The sequence below is a fragment of the Nylanderia fulva genome, unplaced genomic scaffold (assembly GCF_048542155.1).
Source record: "Nylanderia fulva isolate GAGA-0341 unplaced genomic scaffold, ASM4854215v1 Scaffold493, whole genome shotgun sequence".
NCBI classification, from domain to species: domain Eukaryota; kingdom Metazoa; phylum Arthropoda; class Insecta; order Hymenoptera; family Formicidae; genus Nylanderia; species Nylanderia fulva.
Genome location: NW_028190580.1, coordinates 12,100 through 35,349, shown reverse-complemented (window position 1 = coordinate 35,349; position 23,250 = coordinate 12,100). Strand labels below are relative to the sequence as shown.

At 38.7% G+C, this 23,250-nt stretch overlaps 1 protein-coding gene across 1 annotated transcript; it reads left to right on the top strand.

Moving 5' to 3' along the window:
- The first annotated feature begins 3,209 nt into the window (after positions 1-3,209).
- On the top strand, positions 3,210-13,402 carry LOC146721368 (uncharacterized). Its single transcript, XM_085486915.1, is given in 5 exon segments — positions 3,210-3,218; positions 7,191-7,971; positions 7,974-8,301; positions 8,372-8,641; positions 13,288-13,402. Coding segments are annotated over 5 exon segments (1,503 nt in total).
- The last annotated feature ends 9,848 nt before the right edge of the window (positions 13,403-23,250 follow it).

Sequence of the window (23,250 nt, the reverse complement as noted above, 5' to 3'; positions counted from 1 at the left end):
GTAAAGCGTCCAGAACGGTGAGCGTGTTGATTCTTTTCTTTTAGAACAAATGCAACGTCAAGATCTTGACAAGATACAACTTAGCATCATTCTGCGAACGCGACTCTTTTAAAGAAAAATTTTCAAATAAAAGTGGTTTTGATGAATTCAAAGGAGGTCATAAAGTAGATGGATCCCTTTATTTGATTGAATATTTTAAGAGGATATATTTGAATGTGGTGTACGTGTTATTTTAAATGGGACACCCTAAGATATATTTATTTAAAGCAGTAATAAATATAAATAAATAAATATAAATTATTTATTAAATATATCATAAATTAAACTTTATTTTTCTAATTTTAATTGTTGATCGTCACAGCACAACATCTTTATGATGTCACTGTGACATTTTCTTGCTATGACAGATTTTTTATCATTATTGTTACATTTCGTGATATACTAGTTATATCAATGTGACATTTTTGATGATATCACTGTAACATCATAAAGATGTTGTGCTGTGACGATTAAATATATATTTTATCGTCACAGCAGAACATCTTTATGATGTCACTGTGACATTTTCTTGCTATGACAGATTTTTTTATCCTTATTGTTACATTTCGTGATATACTAGTTATATCAATGTGACATTTTACAATGATATCACTTCAATTGTGATTAATGATATCACTGTTACCTTCCAATAATCTCACAATGACATCACAGTGACATTACATTTTTTGTCACCTTGTGATTGTGACTCTATTGTGAGCTTATTGTGATGTCACTGTGACATTTTTTGCTATGGAGGATATAATTAACTTATAAGATACATAATAACACAAATTGCTAACACAACTAATATGGTCAGTGCTGTTAATGTGGGCAATAAGAAGTTTTAGTAATATATATAAGTTATCATCTAATTGCATTCATTTATCGCTAAATAATTTTAATACAAGCCAACATTTTAATATAAAAATATTAATTTCTCTTTGATTTTAACGTAAAAATAAAAAATTCATGAATACACTAAATACACAAGTAACTATTATTGTGATACTTAAAAAATGATAAAACTTATTGACGTTGTTGCTTTGCCTGTAAAAAATAAAAGTAATAATAAATATGTTGTTATATCGAAAACTAAAATATACAAGTAAAACGTAAAACATACTAGTTCTCTGTCGTAGCGCGTTTTTGAGTGCCTTAACCAAGCTGACACATAGTTCTGAAATTGTTTATCTCTGTCAAAAATGGAAAGTGTTTTCTAGTCGATCCTACAAATGTAACAAAAAAAAAGTTAATATAGTACCGGTACAATTATTATGCTATTAAAAGCATTAATTTTTTATAATTATATATTTTTACATTTCTATATACGTTTTAAAATGTCCATAATTATTAGTGTGTTCACTTCGAAGTTGCCTTTGCGACCCATCCAAGAACATTTTGTACCCAATTTATTAGTAAATATTTTTTCTAGTCCAGCTTTTATTTGATCGTGGGGAGAAGTGCCTCCTAATAAATAGACAAATGTTTCCTACGAAAAAAATGTAAATACATATATATATATATACAATTGTTCGAGCCTTTTCTGGTAAATATTGAGCATCCTTTTTGTCTATTTTAATTTCAATTAAAGTCAGTTAGTCAGAAGGAAAAAGGGTTAAATATATATTTTTTAAAAATAGATATCAGTAGTTTTGGCATATTCAACAATGGTACAATGAAATTATAATGAATGTTATAAAATAATCCTAGTTTAATCAAGCTTGAACAATCAAAATTGCTTTTGAAAGCAATTTCTTTCTAACCATTTACATTATTTTACCAGCTCGAACCTTGAATTTTGTCTCAAATATTCAAAAAACAAGAAATAAGAAATGTAGACTATTTTTACCATTTGTTTTTGTCCTTCCTCATTAGTTTTTAATGCGATGTCGAAATCAAGTAATTTTGTAAATTTCTTGAAAGGTTTGTTCGGAATAAGAGAAAAAGTACTACTACAGCTTGAACCAGATGCTGAGAGCAGTGGAAGCGAATTATTTGTACGCTCTAATTGCTTTAAAAATGCATTTTGTTGTTCCAATAATTTTTTAATCGCAATCGTGTTTTGCAGGATTGAAACAATATTCTGACTATCTGAAATATAAATTTACAAATTATATTACTATAAACAAAAGAACAATAAATATGAATGATTACCTGCTGGAAAATTTTCAAAAATGATATCGGTTGGTATCATATTATTTACTGGATTAACAGCATCTTTAGGATCTAAATAATGGAAATTTTTAGTATCATTATTGTATTTATTTAATATTAAATTAATAAATTAATAGACACTATATATATATTAAGCGGGATTACTTAAAATCGACTTGTATTGTTTAATACCTTATTGTACCAAAAATTATTTGTTTATACCTTCATCAGAAGTTACATGGTCTTCAGAGGCAATATTATTCTTTTTATTTTGACTCACGTTTATTGCTGTTTCATCCATATTTTCGATATCCTTGTCCAAGTTTTGGTTATCATCATTAATCAAATCTAAATGTATAAAAAATTACACTATTAAGCATTACTTTATTTGCAAGTTAAAAAAATAATGTTAAAGATTTATAAAAATAATATATATATTTATTTATTGTTATACCATTTGTCAACTGTTCATTTTCTAAATGCAAATCCATGACAGTCATTAACGGAGATGGTGTCATTCGCGGATTTGAATCGTCATCATTTAAGTTGTTTGCTGTAACTGGTTGGAATGTTTTCTTTTTTCTTTTCCCTCGGCCTAATTGCGAACATGATGTATCTGATGTATCGGTTCGAATTTTTTTATGTACAACATCTATAGCTTCCTTATATGAATCTGTAATTACAAATTATTTTATTAATTGTCTATATATATACATACATTTGTATTACATGATTTATATAAGTCTTTTCCATAACCGTATTCATAAATATTGGGAAGTTATGATTTGATATATTAAATACGAAAAAGTCATTTTTTTAATATAAAACATGTTTAATTAAGATATTATCTTATTATATACTATCAATATTTTTATGACAATACTTACTACTTTGAAATATTAGTTGCACTATGTATTTTTGCCAATTGTCTTTTGGGGGTTCTTTCCGTAATATATATTTCCTAACATTTTTTTCCGGCCATTTACACATTATTTGATCATTTGTAAATGTCATCCATGAGGTTGGTACAACTTCTACAGCGTTTGATTGGTCTTCTATATTGATAAATTCAATCACTGACCAAGTCTGCAAAGCATATAAACCATTTAATTTTCAATTAATAAACATTATTATAATGTTATAATATGATCCCACAAAAAAAGACATCACAGATGTAAAAAAAAAGCGCTAAGTTATATCTTTCGTCAGCAAAAATAGTTCTTTATAATAATAAAAAATATAATCTTCTCAAAAATTATGTTTATAGCCAAAATAATTCTTTGCAAAAATTAATCATTATCAAAAATATTTTCTCAAAAATTATATTTATAAATTATATTTTATTTTTGTTAATAATACTAGAAAAAAATTAAAATATTAGCATGAAAAAGTAGTGAAATCAAAAAATTGCGCTAAATAATTATATTGATAATACGAGAAAAAAGGTTAAAATATTAGCATCAAAAAGTAGTCAAATCAAAAAGTTGCACTAAGTAAGTGACAACATAATATATAATATTTAGATAAATTTCTTATAATGATACAAATGTATAATTATTGCTTTATTTTAAAACGTTTATAATATATACAATAACAAAATGAATTCAGTAAAATATATATATATATATTTATTCATCTTTATATTTAAATAACATGAATAATTATGTAATTAATTTAAACTGGAATGTATATACATTGTAAAGTTATTATATATTTTTATAAAATATTTAGATAAATAGATATATATAAAAAATAAATTATTTATCTCTAAATAATTATTTAATTCAAATATATTTAAACGTATATTCAAAAAAGGTAATATAAGGCACAAAGAATTAAATTTAGGAAATTAAAAAAATTTAAAGTTAAATAAAAATTTTTAATTTAAATTAAAAAATAAAAGTAAAAATAAAAGTAAAAAAAATGTAATGTACAAAAAATACTTAGCGCTGTTTTTGTATTGTTATTTTAACACATTAGTAAATAAAATAAAATATAAATCAAAGTATAGACTAATTTTTTTACTGCAATACGCTTCAATAGAAATCTATAAACATATTACGTGGCTCGATATTCGAATGACATGTGGCTAGCTGAACATATCGATATACATGTATGAAATATATGTATATAATGTAACATGCAATAAGTGTCATATTAAACAGATTCAACGATTGGGCAATGTGAATGGGCTAAGTGAAAATTATAAAAATGAATTTACTATACATTAATATATGCTAAAGACGTATACATATACATATATATGTTATTAATATATGTATACCAGGGTTGGGAAGTAACGAGTTACTTGTAACGAAGTGTTATAGTCCGAATGACTATAACTATATTATATTATATTATATTAACATAGTTTTAATAATAAATTAGTAAGTCAGCTATTATATAATCATTTGAGAAACGTTCTCACGCTCTCGCGAAGCGCTTATCGCGAAAAGACGCAAACGCGATGAAATATAAGCGTTACGCCGAAACCCGCGGATCGCAAGCGAAGAATCAACCTGCTTCGCTTGCACCTAGATAAAAGCGTGTGAATAAAAATTAGCCAATGAAAGAGCTTCTCTACATCTTCCCCCGAAAGATGTAGAAAAGAGCAGGAGACCACCGCGAACGGAAAGCGAGGCGACGAAGTCAGTCGCTAACGAAAATCCAAAAAGTAAAGTCGCTAATTAGAACCTAACTAGGAGTCGAAGACAAGCCGCAGAATATAACTATCGCCTGTAATCTGATTATCGAGAGCGAGCACACCTAACTAATCACCCAGGTGGGATTATACATAATTAATCCAACTCAAGAAATAAGCGAAATAAAAGATTTATTCAAATACACAAGCGAAGTTAATCAAAGTGGAGACGCCCGCCGATCCTAGGATCCTCATCCTTCAGTCGACTGAGACCCGAAAATTTTCCGTGCCTTCCCGGAGGCACAACAGAAGTTACAGTTACAGTTACTTTTTTTCGGTAACTATAACTTAACTTCGTTACTTTTTTCCATCTGTAACTGTAACTGTAACTTAGTTACATTTTTTTAGTAACTAGTAACTATTTTAATAGTTACTTTATTAGTTACTTTTTTTGGAAACATGCGCTAAAAGTATTGTTTAAGTATGGTAGCCGTTATATTATTAAATTAAATTTTGATAACAGTAGCATATGGATCTTCATATGATTTAATCTTTTACCTAAAATTTTCATTTTGTGTACATAAAATAATATAACACATAATTAAGATCGACCAATCACAGTCAAATATTTAAAAAAATTCTTAAAGGTAATAATTGATCGATTTGCTTGCGACTTTGCGATTACCATTTAGTAACTTACTATAACTATTTTTACTGTTGTATATAAAGATCATTCATACATTGATGTTAATTGCAAAGTCGCAAGCAAATCGATCAATATTACATTCAAGAATTTTTTTAAATACTTGACTGTAATTGTGCATAAAATGTAAGCTCCTTATATTTAAAACAATGTATAATTATTTTTAAAAAGTAACTGAAAAGTAACGACTCGTTACTTTTAGAGTAACTGTAACTGTAACGAGTTATTTTTTAAAATCGGTAACTTGTAACTGTAACTAGTTATTTTTTCAATGAAATAACTGTAACTGTAACTAGTTACTTTTACAAAGTAACTTTCCCAACCCTGATGTATACATATATTAATTAATGTATATGGAGCATTTCAAAGTGTTTAATTGATCAATCAAAATATAAATGAATAAAAATTTCTTTATTCTAATACATGTTTTAAAGCATTTGCAATGTTTTCCTGATCGCAATCAAAGTTTCGAGATAGATGTTTAAAGCGCATTATTTTCATTATGAATTTTTTTATAAAAAAGATTGAAATATAATTTCATGATTCTTTAATTTCGACTTATTTTGACTTCATCATTTCACTCTCCAAAGATAGGATGCGACTTCTGTGTGTGATATATTCTGTATATACACATTTCGTTACTAATCATCATTTTTAAGGACGTTTCGTAGTCAAAGGGAGTAGGTATACTATGGGAGTTCTAGACCAGGGGCAATGAGGGGGGGTGAGGGGCGAGGGGGAATCGGTGGCGAGGGGGTTGACGTCACGCGGGGGGAGGTGGTCTTATCAGTAGATAAGCTTATCTTTTGTTTATAAACATATCAGATAACCTGATAAGGGGATCATGTTACCTGATATATTTATAAACAAGATAAGATAAGGGGATCATGTTACTTGATATGTTCATAAACAAGATAAGATAAGATAAGCGGCGTCTTTGAGCGGTATCAAAGTTTTCATAAATTTTCTCCGAAAATCCAAGATAAGATAAGCTAAGTTTTCGAATCCAAGATAAGCGGTGTCTTTGTAAGGTATCAAAGATAAGCGGCGTCTTTGTAAGGTATCAAAGATAAGCTTGAGCGGTATCAAAGTTTTCATAAATTTTCTCCGAAGATAAGATAAAAATTCTGCGAATGGCTGCCGCCGTTTTTTTAGGCTGAGCGCCGACAATCAAGGGGGTTGCGTTTCTTCATCTAAATTTGATAAGATAAAAATTCTGCGAATGGCTGCCGCCGTTTTTTAGGCTGAGCGCCGACAATCGGATATCTAAGTTTGATAAGATAATTCTGCGAATTACTAAGAACAAAAGGTTTGCCGACAATCAAGCGGGTTGATCCGTACAGGTTGCGACATGTTTGCGCGGCGTGTCGATCCGACGGGGTGAAATTTATCTATGTATTTCTAAGAATTATCAGCGATATCTAAATTTTCTCCGAAGATATCACACAAATATTTCTCGCGAATTAACAATTGCATCATCATCCCCACGAACAAAGGGATGATCGGGATATATAATGAGGACCGATGCAGCTGCCGGGCCATAGTACCACTGGCGAGCGCACGCTTCATTCGAGGTGCCAGCAAAAAAGTTTAGTGTGCAAAGAAGTTTTTTTTGTAATAAGTGAATTTTTTACAAAAATGGAGAACATTTAGCGCGACCTGTTGGAGCGTTCCCGCCAAGTTGCTAACTTGGGCGAATATTTCGGATGGTTGCAAGAGTGCGAAGAATTTATCGAAGAGCTGGAAGAACGCAGCCGTGCCAAGCGTCCGCGTCTCTCGATTGGACATAGACAATCTCTCGTGGCGAGAATAGCGCGACTCGAGGGTGCGAAGGTGCGCTTGCAGAGACAGTATGTCGGTGAATCCATGTTTAGTGGTGGATCCATACCTAGTGGCAGCGGCGGCGGATTCAGTGGCGGCGGCAATAACGCGCAAAGACTCGTTTGGCGCGAAATCGATACGGCGTTCGATAGCCGTATACTGACCGGTGCGGTAATTAACGCAGACCACATCGAACCGCGTCAGTTTTTGGAAAATGCCAAAGACATTGTAGTCGAGAACGTGGAGAATGTGCTACAAAGACACGCCAGTGTAAAAGTGAACACTGTTTTCAACGGTGAATTTGTGTCCGGTGACAAGCGCGCCAATAAAAGTATTAACACGAGAAACTTTGAACTCTTTCGCACGTCCGATGTACGCGAGTGGTACGAGCGCCGCGTAATCGAGCCCACGCTAGCATCGCTAGAAGAGTTCCAGGAACGCGATAGCGGTTGGGCATTGTCGCGGATAATAGATTTGACAGTAAATATCAACAAGTATAATCCTATGCGCGCGGGATGTCGTATCATATTACCGCAAAAAATTGTAACAAAGAGAGCGGTTGTTAATGTGCGATCAGCGGACAATGCGTGTTTCGCATGGTCGGTGGTGGCCGCTCTTACCCCGCTGATATACATGTGGATCGAGAATCCTCCTATCCGTATTACACAACAGTGCTGAATCTCCAAAACATTGAGTTTCCAGTGACTGTGAATCAAATTAAAAAGTTTGAACTTGCAAACGACATCTCCGTGAATGTGTACATCATCGAGAACGAGAACATCGTCCCGTTGCGTCTTTCGGAAAAAAAGAAGGACAGGCACGTCAATCTGCTGTACGTGGAGGACGAAAACAGCGTTGGACATTTCGCGTGCATAAAAAATCTGTCTCGTCTCGTGAGCTCGCAACTGAGCAAACACAATGGTCAAAAATTTATATGCGATCGGTAAGTATATATATATATTTATTACACGTAAATTATATTTTTAATTAAATTTTCATTAAATTTTTTACAGATGCCTACATTATTTCGGAGCGGTGGATAAATTGCAGGCGCATATGGAAGATTGCGGGAAACTGAACGACTGCGCTATTCGGTTGCCGAGCGAGAATGACAAGTGGCTCAGCTTCGACAACTACACGAGGAAGGAGCGGCTGCCGTTTGTAGTGTACGCCGACCTCGAGTGTGTTTTGGCAAAGACCGAAGATGCCAAAAATCATCAACACCATCAAGTGTTCAGCATCGCATACTATGTACAGTGTTCGTACGACAGTTCGTTGTCCGCGTACAATTCCCGCCGTAGTGTCGATTGCGTCGCATGGTTCGCCGAACAGCTTAAAAATTTAGCAATCCGCGTAAAAAATATTTTAACGACCAATGTCCCCATGGTAAATTTAACGCCTGACGAGTGGTTAAAATTTCGCACCGCGACGCATTGTCACATTTGTGAAAAACCGTTTGACGAAGACGATACACGCGTCCGCGATCATTGCCACCTCACCGGGCGGTACAGGGGTCCTGCGCATTCAAATTGTAACTTAAATTACAAAGAATCATTTTGTATTCCTATAGTCTTTCACAATTTGTCCGGCTACGACGCGCATTTTATTATCGAGGACATAGCCACAGCGTTCGAAGGAGAAATAGAATTACTGCCGATAACAAAGGAAAAATACATTTCATTCTCGAAGACTGTTAGATTGACACAAGATAATAATTCGAAAAATTATATTAAATTACGGTTTATCGATTCGTACAAGTTTCTCAGCGCTAGTCTCGACAAATTAGCGTCATTTTTGGATAAAGAAAAACTAAAAATTTTACATTCAGAATATCAAAATTTAACTAGTGAAAAATTCAATTCATTGACACGGAAGGGCGTCTTTCCGTACGAATACATTGACTGCGTGGACAGATTACAAGACACACGTTTACCGCCGCGCGACTCATTTTACAGTTCCTTAACCGGCGACACAGTATCCGAGAGTAATTACGCGCACGCCGAGACCATCTGGAGCCGATTCTCCCTTCGAACGCTAGGCGAATATAGCGATTTATATTTAAAAATTGATGTCTTGTTATTGGCCGATATATTTGAGAATTTTCGCGATAGTTGTATAAAAAGTTACGGACTCGATCCCGCGTATTATTATACTCTCCCCGGATATACATGGGACGCCATGTTAAAACATACGAATATAAAATTTGAATTATTAACAGACATTGACATGGTAATGTTTGTCGAACGAGGTATACGCGGCGGCCTTAGTCAATGTTCAGGCCGATACGCACAGGCTAATAACAAGTACATGCATTCGTACGACCCATCGAAACCCTCATCGTACCTCATGTATTTCGATGTAAATAATTTGTACGGATGGGCAATGTGTCAACCATTGCCGTATGCCGATTTTCGGTGGGTCGACGATATATCGAATTTTGACGTATCATCTATCGCGTTCGATTCGCCTATAGGCTATGTTCTCGAAGTAGATTTAGAGTATCCGCGGCATCTTCATGACGCGCACATTGACCTACCGTTTTGCCCGACGCGCGATAAGCCGCCCGGCAAGCGGGAGTATAAACTCCTCGCAACGCTTTGCGATAAGAAGCGCTACGTGATACACTATCGTAATCTACAGCAGTGCACGCGCCACGGGCTACGCATAACAAAAATATACCGCATACTACAATTTACGCAGTCAGCGTGGCTGCAAAAATACATCAAACTCAACACGTAGTTTAGAACACATGCGAAAAACGATTTTGAAAAAAATTTATATAAATTGATGAATAATGCGGTATTCGGCAAGACGATGGAAAATGTGCGCAATCATGTTGATGTAAAATTATTAACAAAATGGGACGGACGGTACGGTGCGGAGGCAATGATCGCGAAACCAAATTTTCATAGTACTAGCGTATTTTCGGAAAAATTAGTTGCAATTGAATTACGCAAACTCGAAGTTAAAATCTACAAACCAATCTACGTCGGCATGTGCATACTCGACATATCAAAAGTATGTCTTTATGAATTTCATCACGAATACATGTCACCGCTTTATCGTGACAATTGTAGAGTAATGTACACCGACACGGACAGTTTAATTTATCAAATTAAATGTCAGGATGTCTATGAAAATTTGAAACGCGATATCGCTCGATTCGATACCAGCGACTACGCCGCGAATAATGCGTACGGTATACCACTCGCGAATAAAAAGGTGCCGGGTCTGATGAAAGATGAGAATAACGGCGCGATAATGACCGAATTCGTCGGGCTTAGAGCAAAAATGTATGCTTTGCGGGTGGACGGTAAAAAGGACACTAAAAAGGCAAAAGGTGTCAAAAGTAACGTCGTAGCGCGTAGTATAACATTCGACGATTATACGCGTTGCCTTAATGACGAAATTGAAATGACGCGTCAGCAGTCATGCATAAGATCGAAATTGCATAAAGTGTATACCATCAGCGAGACAAAAATTGCTCTAAGTCCCTACGACGACAAACGGTATGTCGTACCTGAGTCGACCGACACCTTGCCGTGGGGACATTATAGAATACCGTTGTAAATTATATTTATTATATTTATTATATGTATTATATTGTGAGGATGTATTAATGAGAAGTATATATTTTTTGTTATATATTTTTATATATTTTTATATATATGGTATAATATATATTATGTTATACAATGATTGAATAAAATACATTAAATAACATTGTTTTTATGTATCCAAGAATTGTGCGAACTGTCGAATCCCAGCCATTTCACGTAAACCTCGTCACCCCTCCTGCGCAGTATTTTCTCCACGAGGTACACTTCCGGACAATTTGCGCGATGCAGCTCGTGCTCGTAAAACGCTCCAGCGATAGATGTCTTGCGATAATCCTCGAGTAGATATGTTATGGGATTAGTATGCTGCACTTTAACAATCTTAAACACCTCGGTTGTCCAATTTGGCGTGTAACCCTTCTCGAAAAGTTGTTTGTACTTGCTGACGCGTACTTGATCACCTACTTTGAACTTTGCCGGGCCCGCGATTTTTACGCGATTGTACACGGTAGCCAAGAGTCTTTCGGCGATCGCGGGGGGTAACGTCGGCGGGTCGCATACCAATCGTTCGATGCTTGCGTCCGTTGTAATCTGATACGAGGCGTGGCAGTATGTCGAACCACTTGTAAGTGCCATTCAGCGTAAACATCTTCCACATGTCGTTCTTTAGCGTGCGATTGAATCGCTCGACGACCGACGCCTTCAATATCGAATATGTCGAATAGTGATTAATGTCATGTTTTCGCATAAGTCGTTGCACATCGGCGTTGTAAAATTCCTTCCCGTTATTGGTTTGCATGTTTTTCGGACATCTCTTGCTGTCTCGAATTATTTCAGCGATTGCGTCAGCTGTCTCGCTTCCTCCTTTACTCTTGAGTGGTACAGCCCACGCATACTTGCTCAACACATCGATGACGGTGAGTATGTAGTGGTAACCTCTGTTGAAACGGGAGTACGGACGCATCTCGACAATGTCGGCTTGCCACAGATCATCGTATCCTCGCACTATGACATGCCTTCGAGGGAAATTTTTTCTCGCTGACGCGTGCAACTCGTTTACCAACTGCCTTCTCTCCAAACTATGTTGCTCGTTGTTATTTTCACTATCATTCTCGTTCGTTCACGTTGTTTCACGTTGTTTCGGGGTTTGTTTACGTTGTTTCGGGGTTCGTTCACGTTGTTTCGGGTTCGTTCACGTTGTTTCGGGGTTTGTTTACGTTGTTTCGGGGTTCGTTCACGTTGTTTCGAAGTTCGTTCACGTTGTTTCGGGGTTCGTTCACGTTGTTTCGGGGTTCGTTCACGTTGTTTCGGGGTTCGTTCACGTTGTTTCGGGGTTCGTTCACGTTGTTTCGGGGTTCGTTCACGTTCGTTCACGTTGTTTCGGGGTTCGTTCACGTTGTTCGGGGTTCGTTCACGTTGTTTCGGGGTTCGTTCACGTTGTTTCGGGGTTCTTTCGGGGTTCGTGCCACGTTGTTTCGGGGTTCGTACCACGTTCGTACCACGTTCGTACCACGTTGTTTCGGGGTTCTTTCGGGTTAGGTAGTCGTTATAGCGTTGTTCACTCCCGTCCTTGACCCATTCGAAAATCGTCCTTTGACTCGTTTGCAGCCTTTTTCGCAGTCGTTTCTGATCCGTTCGCAACCGCTTTTGAATCGATCGTAACCATCCCTGACCTGTTCGCAACCCTTAATGAGTTGGTGATAGCCTTGTATGTAACCTTTAAGGACTTGTTCGTAGCCTCGTTTCGCAACCCTGTTTGACATGATCGTAACCTCGATCGTAGCGGTCGCGTTCACCACCGTTTCAGGTCGTTCACAGCTGCTGCTTCCGGGCGGTCACTGCTGCTTCCGGGTCGGTCACTGATACCACTCATTGTTGTTTGGTAGCACGTCGATCGTAACCACTTCTTCTAGACGTTTGTTTGATGGACGTTTCCGAGCCACCCGCTCATTAGATGTTTTGAGGTAGTGTTTGGTGCACGCAAAAGTTCTTTTATCGCAGTCTCCAACGCTCGTACATCCTTCTCTACGCAGCCAGCTTCTCATCTAACTCTTTCGTTGGATCATCAATGTTTTAAAGCACTCTTCCAGGTACAATTTGTTGACGGCTCGGTATCGCCCTCAGGTTTGCGCTACACGGCGAATCTTGCGCGATTCTCGCTCATAATCTGTAGCGACGCGACATAGAGCGTTTTTTACGCCACACATCTTCTCATCAATGTGTGCCAATGATCGCCGGTTGTATCAATTCTCCTCTCGAATATCCAAATTTATTTGATAGACATTTTTTGCAATGCTTTGTAGAGTGTCACGCGATGGACTGAATAGATTGTCGAACCCTGTTTAATTTATAATAATGCCCGCTTCCCGCAGTTCCTCGATGATCGACAGGATCTCGTTGGTCGTGCGCGTTGTTGCCAGCTTGGCCGAAGCGTCGAGCAATCGTAGGCGATCCACTAGCTCGTTGGGGTCGGCCCAGTGCACGTAATCAATCTTATTGTTGGTTAGCGTCATAGCGCGATGCATTCCAGTGCCAGATTTTGGGCTCTCCCACCCGCGTCAACGGCGCGATTATATATTTGTACTTGTCCCCCTTGCTACCCTTCACACGACCTTGCGCATCAAAATTGCGTTTATGCACGTTTGTCGCCAATAATATGCGCTTGTATTTTTGCAAATCGTCATCCCGTTAATCGGGTCTTTTCTTGAAGATCAACTCGTACAATCCGGCGTTCCAATGTACCGCGTGTCGCCTAGATTATAGTTGTCATCTTTGTCAATCACAAATCGCTTGCTGCCGAGCCGCATTCATTCTCGCCAAGTAGACTCCGTATACATTATCAATTTCTTTCTTCTCATCAGCAACCGAGGAGAGCGTCCATGTACTTTTGTCCTAATGGCCCCAATCTTTCGCTATAATTTGTCGACCTTCCGACGATCGTACCAGTGTCGAAGGGAGATTTCGGCGGGTTACGCGTGGTTTCGAAAACATTTTCGTCTACGAGCACTTTGGGTAACAGGTTGTGCGCTTATCGTGTAGATGTTGTCGGCAGTGAAGCGTCCAATGGCTTCGAAATATCATATTTTCTCTTTTTCAATTCCTCCTCTTTATATCGCTTGATAATTTTATGTTTTCTCTTTTTCGGTGTTTCCCCCTCAACCGTGTCTCGATCTTACACCGTCATCGTCGTTGTCGTCGTCGTCGTCGTCGGTGTTAGGCTCGTTTTTCACCGAATCGTCGCGTTGTCGACAATCTTTTGTAGCGGCTCGATAATAGGTTTAAAGTGAGTCTTGACGGCGATATCTCATCGATTTCCCCCGGTTTCAGACCGGTGTTTTTTGCGGTCGATTCGGCCGTTTGAAATTTCCCCTTGGTTTTCACGTCGCGAATATTATACCCATCCAAACTTAGAGAGTGCTGTGAGGTAAGGGCTCCCGGTATCGCAAACTCGTTAAACCCTTTTCGTATCGCCCGTTCGTAAGAGCGTCCTTGTCATCACTAAAAACCAACTTTTTTGAACAGTGACATAACTCCCCGAATCCTCATACGACAGTCGGTTTTTCAGTGATCTTTGTAACGTGTTAAATAATGGGTCGTTTAAAAGGATTAGCGGTTTCGCTTGTCGCGTAAAGAGTTTCGGTTTCTCGCGTATTTTGCAGAGATAGAAGAGTCGATGTTCAGGGCGCCCCATTGAAAATTTTACTCTTTATGTATTTTGGGGTGCAGCCCGTCATCAAAGCAAAAAATTAAATTTTGGGACATGCCTCGCTCGTGGAATACGTCACTGTTATTTGGAATGAAAGTACCCCGTTTTTCGTCAATCGACGTCAATAAATCTTCCAAATAGGATTTTTCGGTTTTGCAGCGATTTCGAGTACCCGTAACGTTCTGAAACGCCACCGTGCGGACTTTCCAGAGGGCTTATCAACACTTGGTTTTACCCAGTTGAGGGGCGAAAACGATCCGCGTAATTTGTGGGAGTCGTACCGGTTTGGACACCTCGTTCACGCGGGGCGTACTCGTGTCGAAATTTATCACTCGTATCGTAGAGGTTGTCCCCGGGGAATTTCATTTTTTATCCGTTTTGACCCCAACGTCCCCCATTTTAGCTGCGCGGACTCGCGCTTTGCTAGTATTTTTAGAGTTTGCGGGGATGTCAACGAAAAAGGAAAAGGGTAAAATCGTGCGATAAACGCATTTCCGGTCGAGCTTCATACCCCCGGCTATAATTTTGGGCCCGGGGGAATTTTTGGAAAAGGTTTGGTAGAGGTGATCAAAGGGTCAACCCTTGGCGCGGGGTGTCGTGAACCCCTATAGGTCTCGGGGCAGGAACTCGCCCCGGGGACACGCGGGGATAAGGTACCGCCGAGGGAAAGGGGAAAAAAATGCATCGTCGCGAAAAAACGGTCTCGGTGAGAGAGCCGCGGCCCCAGTTGTCTGGGGAGCGATGAAAGCCCAAAACGGTCGGCGGGTTTAAGAAGAGGACGAAAGGAAAAAGGGGGGGGGGGGTCTTTAGAGCAAAGGGCGGTTTTTTCCATTTACCAAAGGGGCGCGCTCGGATCCCCGGGGCGGACGGAGGGGAGCAAAACGGGGGTAAACGGGCAAAAAGCCCCCCGCAACGTCGTTTCAAAAGAAATACGCCACAATCGCGCATGGAAGGGCCGCGGATGTACTCGCCCCTTACAAATATGGGGGGGCGCGGGGAAAAAAAAAAGTCAAAAAAAAAGTTAAAAATGGGCCCCGCAAGGGTAACACAAAAAGGCAATTGCTAAAATTTCAAAAAATATGACATTCCCTATTTTTAAAGGTTTTTATTTATGCGCAATAAAATTTCGATAAATGCGCGCGGAAAATGAGAGCGGTATCGCAATTGGACAGCACGACGGTCTGGGGAATCATTGGGTGGCGTATGCAAAAAGGGGGAAAACGCGCAATCTATTTCGACAGTTTTGGCAATTTGACCACCCCAGGAATTGGGCGATATTTAAAGTGCCGAAAAGGAATACAATTTAATCTTTTCAAAAGTATGATCAGGTATTGGGACAAAGTTTTGCAGTTTTCCCAGAGATGAATTTTATTCAATTTCAGCGAATTTAAAGACTGACATTGCGATTTTAAATCAGTTTTCAACTGCGTAACCTAAACATTTTCTGGGAGTAGGTCCCCGCGGCGACCACTTTTCCCCCCCATAGATTTTTGAGCGACGGGGGGATCGAGTCGTTCTGACGGATTTGAACTTTCAATATATCGAATGTGAATTTCCTCGAATAATAAATTTTACTAGGCAAAGACGCGCGGAAATTACAATTCCCGAGGGGTCGTAGAGCTGCAAGCGATACATGAATTTTTTTAAAGCGCACTTTTCCCCAAAAATAATGCGTTAGTGAAAAGGGTCGCGTGAAGATTACAATCGTGCTCCGGCTAAAAAATCGTGGAAGCGAGATCAAGGGCCAAGAATAAACTTTTGCAGCCAACAACATTGGATGTTTCTGGGATTCTCGAATGTATAGCAAACCCGCGAAAATGGCACAAAACGAACATGGCGATTAAAATTTTTAAAAGTGAAAATTATCCGCAAAGGGGTGTAACGGACCGGGTGCATATGCAACGATAAATCGTTCCACACGATAAAATGAATTTTACCGAGGGTACCCCCCGGATAAAGATATCGGAAAAGCGGCGCAGATCCCTTTATTGCCCGGGCTTCGAAAAGGGGCATTATGATTAGTGTTCGGGTTATGACCCGGAGGGGACGATTGCTCGTTTTCGAGGTGAAGGAAAAACAATTTGATTTCAGTACGAGGGGGCCACCCCCGTGCAACGGGATGTCGTGTTGAATAAAGACACGAAGAACACAATCGGCCCGCAAAAAAACATATTGCAATATCAAAAAAACCCCGAAGAAAAGGCTACCCGTAAAAAGTTGGTTTTTCAATCTTTTTGGGTTTGCGGGGGCGCGCCATTGAAAATGACGAGATTTCAAAAAGAGGGAAAAGCCAGTCTTTGACGATCGATCGTCAAAATGAGATACACTACAACCCCTTTTAAAAACAACTTTGGATAAAGCGACGAGATAAGAATACCTACAACAACAGGATTAATACGTTGCCGTTTAGAGTTTCCTTCTCGAGGGGAACTGCGGATAAATCATCCAGTTTAGGATCCAAATTTATGCGGGAAATAATTGCGTCGCATTCAGTTTTGGACGAAATTCGTACGAGCTCGAGGGGGGGAGATTTTATCGCAACAGGAAAAGTGGGAATAAAAAGTCGTGAAAAATATGTGACAATTATCCGATAGAAGCTGATTTGCGAAATGAGGGGGGATAGCCGCTATGTGAATGGTACTTTTAAATTTTTGCGTACCGTGCAATTTGGGTTGCGGGATTTTTGGGGGATTACAAAAAAGCGTGGTATTAAAGCGCGTCATGGTTGTCCCAATACGAGCGGCAAGCAAAAATTGTCTGTATGGAAATTTGCAGGAGCCTGTGATCAACATATTCAAGATACAATGGGGGAATGCCAACGTGTTGTTTAGCGAGATTAAGAAGCGTCGAGCGCGCGCTCTGGAAAGGGACGTTTCCTCAGCAGGGTTTTTCCCCTCGTGGGATTATACGAATTTCCGCTATTGCAGCGACGACCCAAGCATTTGTGGGCCATTTTTAAAACCGCGATCAAAATGGAGAACCGCGATATGTAAATTTTTCTTGCAGCAAAGGGGGTAAAAATTCATGTCGAGGGGGTACGGTCGATTTGACAAGTAAAAATTAAAAAACGTGAAAAATTATCGAATCGGAAGTTATCGTACGGACGATTGAATCGGGGTTTCGAAAGAAAAAAGTGGTCGATTTTGATGAAATATGCGGTTTTGCAAAAATTATTAGGATACGGTATCTGAGCCCAGCCCACCATCCACGGTTTTTTCAAAACGGTCCGTTTTTGATTTTCGATTGTTCTCGCAAAAACGGTCAAGAGCGCAACGGTTTTGATGTGAGTTGGAATTTTAGTGTAAGGAGAATATAAATAAAAAATACCCACTCGTATGCCTATCATGCACGATCGCGGATCCAGTACAAAACCCCCTTGACCAAAGTTTTTGCGCAAAACCTAAAAAATGTTTAACAATACGCTGTGAGGGAGGGAAAAAGGATTACATAATCGATGATGCGGAGGTCTGATTTAGGAAGTAATACCTCTGCGACTAAATCGAAGGATCATGTCCCCCAAAAAGTTGTCGAATGAAGGGGTTTACTAAACAAGCGATTTTTTTGTGAAGGAAACGGGAATCCGAGAAGGGATATACATGTCACACTATTTTTGCTGCCCCGTGCCGTGGGCGTGTTAAAGTCGGAAAAAAAACGCCGGCCTCATGGAAAAATCCCAATCATACAGTTGCAATGGGGGGGGATGGAAGTTCCATACGCATGGCCAGCGCTTATCACGGCAGTATCAATGGAAAATGAACAAAAGAGGAGGGGGAAAAAGAAAGTCTCTTCGGTATGTAAAAGGACTCGAAAAAGGGGAGTGGCTTGCCCAAATAGTGGACGAGGGCAGCGGTTTCATGATTTTAGCCTTGGATGCCTATTGAAGATTGGGCCTGCTTAAAAAATTAGATTCCCCAAAATATTACGAGTAAAAAAAGTAAAAAATCGCGTTACAAATGTATTTAAATTTCAAATTTGGGGGTCGGCTAACGCGACGTCATCCGTTTTTTGAATAAAACAATATTTTCATAATTCTCTTTTTTTTTTTCCAACCGAATTTTTAAAAATTTCCCTTTTTCCTAAAATTTTAAATTTTCTCACCATGTATTTTTAAGAATTTCCTTTACCCCCCATACTTTTAAAAATTTTTCAGCAATCGTATTTCAAGAATTTTTTTTACCCCCACACTTTTAATAATTTTCTTTTCCCCCCAGATTATTTTTAAGATCCCCCCCTTTCCTTTTTTTAAAATTTCTCTTGTTTTCCCCCCCCGATAATTTTAAAAATCCCCTTCTCCTAAAATTTTAAAAAGACCGTTACCGTTTTAGTACCTTTTTATAAATCAGCTTTTGTCGACCTTCAATGACGGTTCACTTTTTTTACCCTCGGGTTTAAAAGAAGCAGCAGCAGATGAATTTTACATGCCGAGACATGAAAAAACGTGCGAGAAGAATGGAGAGTAAAGATAAATTTTTTGTACTTTTATATTTTAATTTATTTTTTTTATTTTTTTATTTTATATTTTTGAGTTTTAAAATTTTTTTTTCCTTTAATTTTTTTTTATCTTTTATCAATTTTTACGCGTTTGCTGGGGCCCCGGCGGTTCGCATATTTGGAGACGTAGCATTTACGGCAACGGAATTCAAATTCCCCAAATCGGCATAGAGTGGACCGCCGGAGTTTCGTGGAGTCGCCATAGGAGATCATCGGGGGGGGAAAAAGTTTACTATCTCCGAAAAAGGGGGGACTCTGAGCAACGCCCCGCTATTTACAATTTCTTTAACAAGACTCCCCCCCAAAACGATGTGTATAATTTTTTAAAAATGTCGGGCCCCAAAAAGTGCGATTTCAAAGATAAACGGCCCAATCAAAAAATTTGAATCGGCGGACGGGCATGTGATGGTCGAATCGACGTTAATGATTTGAGCTCTTATGTAGAAATAATGTACGATCGATTACGAGGCTCGTGCAAGGTTTATATCAAAAATATATTCTCCAATATTTATCCAAATGAACGAACGAGAGAATTTTTTGAATGCAATAGCCGCTAGCATGTCTTCAACATGCACCAAATTGCGATTTCGGTGGTGGCTTTAGTTTTTAAGTAATAAAAAAACAAATTATGATTAAATATAGCCAATAAAAAATTATATGGAAATTATGGTGTATTATTTTCGCGCCAACCCTTTTCATATGTGCGAGATTAAATTTTTGTTCAAGGGGGCAAGATCAGCGAGAAAAAACGAATTTTTTTTTTTACGAGAAAGCCCCCAGTGCGGCAGAATCGAAAATTTTTTTCGAGGCGATGGACGTCTCATTAAAGGGGAAAGAAAAGGGCCCCCAGGCGGGGGGAGAGAGATCCAAACCTGGGGCAGCAGCATTAAGAGTGAGAGAGAGGGGAAATGCGGGGAAGGGAGAGAGAGAGAGAAGACCCACGCATTTTATGCACAGATTTGAGGGGGGGGATGCGACGGTGAGAGATCGACGGGGTGAACGAGAGAGATGTTTCGGCGGGGGAGAGACCCCGGGGGTGGGCCGCGGCGAGAGAGTGCGGGGGGAGGGGGTCGGCGGCAGGCCTGGGCGAGAGAGACCCAAGCCTGGATACGGCGGCGAGAGATGCGGGGGTGAGGGGCGACGGTGAACGAGGAGATCCAAGCCGGATTTTTCGGGGAGATTTGCGGCGGGGCTGTGAAGGGGAGGAGGAAAAAATTTTTTTTTTTTTTTTTTTTTTTTAATAAAATATATAATTTTTTTCATTAATTTTTACATTAGTTTTACATTTTTTTTATAAAAAAAGAAAAAGGGAAACATTTTTAAATTAAAAAAATTTTATTAATTTTTTTTATTTATTAATTCCCCCGGGATTAGCATTACCCGAGGGTACCGGGGGTGGAGGTGCCCGGGGGATTTTTCACCTATATTCGAGTAGTGAGTGTGTTGCGTTGTTTTTACTGTACAGTGTTAGTGAGAGAGGGACCCGCGGTTGTCATTCCGCGGTATTTAATGACTCCCAAACCTCTTATGGGTTTTTGGAAATAAAAAAATAAAAAAAAAATATTTTTAAAAAAAAAAAATAAAAAAAAAAAATAAAAATATAAAAAAAAAAATAAAAAAATATACAAATAAAAAATAAAAAAATATAAAAAAATTTAAAAAATAAAAAAATAAAAAATATACGGGGACGGGAGTGAGCACGAGAGAGAGAGAGTGGCGCGGCCCCGGGGTAGTGGATCTAACAAGAAATAAAAAAAAAAACAAAATTTAATTTTTATTAGATTTTTTTTTTTTGGTATTTAATATATTAAGCCGACGGGACAGTGAGAGAGGGGGGGGGGTGGAAAAACCCTCGCGCATCGGACGACATCTGTGCTAGAAATAAATAATTAATTTTTATATTTTTTTTTACATTTTAAAATATTTTGACATATTATATACTCAGCCTTGCATGTGGGAAAAGGTTGGCCGGGGAGAATATGTTAAACTTTCCCGGCATCCCCGCAACGTGTTCGGTACTTTTACCGCGTGTTGGGGTTCTCGACGGTCGTGATGCTTAGGAATTTCCCTTGTTTCTCATGAAACAGCGAAAGAGATCCTAAACGACCCCTGGGAGGGGGAAAAGCCATGAATACGACGCCCCAATGATACCCTCGCTGTTCGCGAGGGATCAGTAGGCGCGTATGCCTAACCGGGACCTACCATCCCGGACAGCGTTGTCAGTACGTACCGTGCATTGTATTTATCTTCATCGTCATCGTCATCGTCATGTCATGTCATTTCATGTATTTTCCCTCTTTATCGTCATTGTCTCACCCTCTTTTCAATGGGCACGATATCAACTCATTCCCCAAAATCGTCCAAGGTGTTCAATCCCCGTGTACCGGGGGGTAAAACCGCACCATCATGTCACTGTGTGTCGGAGATGGTTTTTTTAATTCATCTGTATCCGGACGACGCCACCCATCTTGATCAGGGAGACCCACCCCTTATTTTTTCGTGGAGATCATATTCCATGTTTTTCAATTTTTTCAAAAACAATTGATTTCGAGTACTTTTTGCGTGAAAAGTCACGTACTAGACCGGCAAAGGAATCGGTCCTTTTAAATCCCCCGGGCATCCCTTGTTTAGCAATGTGCATTATCCCGAAAGAGATTCCCCACGAAAAAAAAAATAGCGGCTGCTCGTAGTTTTCATCGACATGTTAACCTTTCCCCGAAGACATACTCTCTCTCTCTCGAACACGGCTACACATATGTTTTTTACAAAAAATTTTTTCACAGAAAAGATAAATAGGGCCGACAAAAAAAAACGGCATGATGATGATGGGTAATGCGGGTTCTCCATTGACTCCTCCTCCCCATTTTTGGTCAGAAACATTTTTGGGGAAAGATTGTGTTTTTCAGACACGATGGTGAGGCAGTCATGTAGCCAAATTCATAGTTGTCCACAGTAAAAAATCGACAAATTTTTTTATCGCGTTTTTAACATGCGACTGCTTGTGGCTTAGACGTTTGGGGCATTTTTGATAAATCACAGCCCTTTACAATGTCTTATGCGGTTTTGGAAAAGGGACAGTCTTTTTAGGGGTATTTGCCCCCAAAGTCGGATTTCGTAAATTGTAAATTTAAACACCCCCACGTTTTTCAAAAGGGTTTTTTTTTTCTTGTGACAGAACCTCGGAGTCTATACCATCTCCGACGTCTTAAAAACCCCTTTTGACATTGAATTTTGCGGTGGGCTCTCCTTTTTTAAAGTTTTCACTTTTTTCGCATTTTTAAACCCCAAATATTTTCGCTGAATTCGCTGAATCCCCGATCATCGGTGCAGGACCCTCAAATGCGTTTGCATCCACGGCTTGTAGTTTCGAGGCGCGACGATATGTTGAACCCCGGATCCGTTTAAAGTGCTCCCGGCAGTTTTCCCCCAAAAACTTCGAAAAATCCGCACTTTTGCAGTAAAACAATTTTTGGAAATATTGCAAAATGTTCGGACTTAAATGAGAATGTCGGAAAACACTTGATGATTTCAAAAAATCGAATGAAGAGAGCGTGCGTCGCCAGTGGGACTATGGCCGGCAGCTGCATCGGTCCTCATTTATATTCCCATATCCTTTGTTGGGGGATGATGTGCAATTTTTAATTCGCGAGAAAATTTTTTATATCCGGAGAAATTTAGATATCGCTGAAATTTTAGAAAAAACCCTAGATAAATTTACCCCGTCGGTCGCACGCCGCGCAAACATGTCGAAAAAAATGTGGATCAACCCCCTTGATTGTCGGAAAATTTTTTGTAATTCGCAAATTACTTATCAAAATTTGAATCCCATTTTCGGGCCAGCCCCAAAAAACGGGGGCAGCCCCTTGCAGAATTTTTTTCTTATCAAAAATTTTGATGAAGAAACGCAACCCCCCTTTTTGTCGGGCTCAGCCCAAAAAAACGGCGGGGCCATTCGAGAATTTTTTTATTCGGAAAAAAATTTTTGAAAAAATTTGGGAACCCCTCAAGAGCCCCCTTACTTTTCTTATTTTTTTATGAAAAATCAAGAACTGATCCCTTTTTTATCTTTTTTATAAATAAAGGTAACATGATCCCTTTTAGTTTATTGTAGTTTATAAACAAAAGATAAGCTTCTATT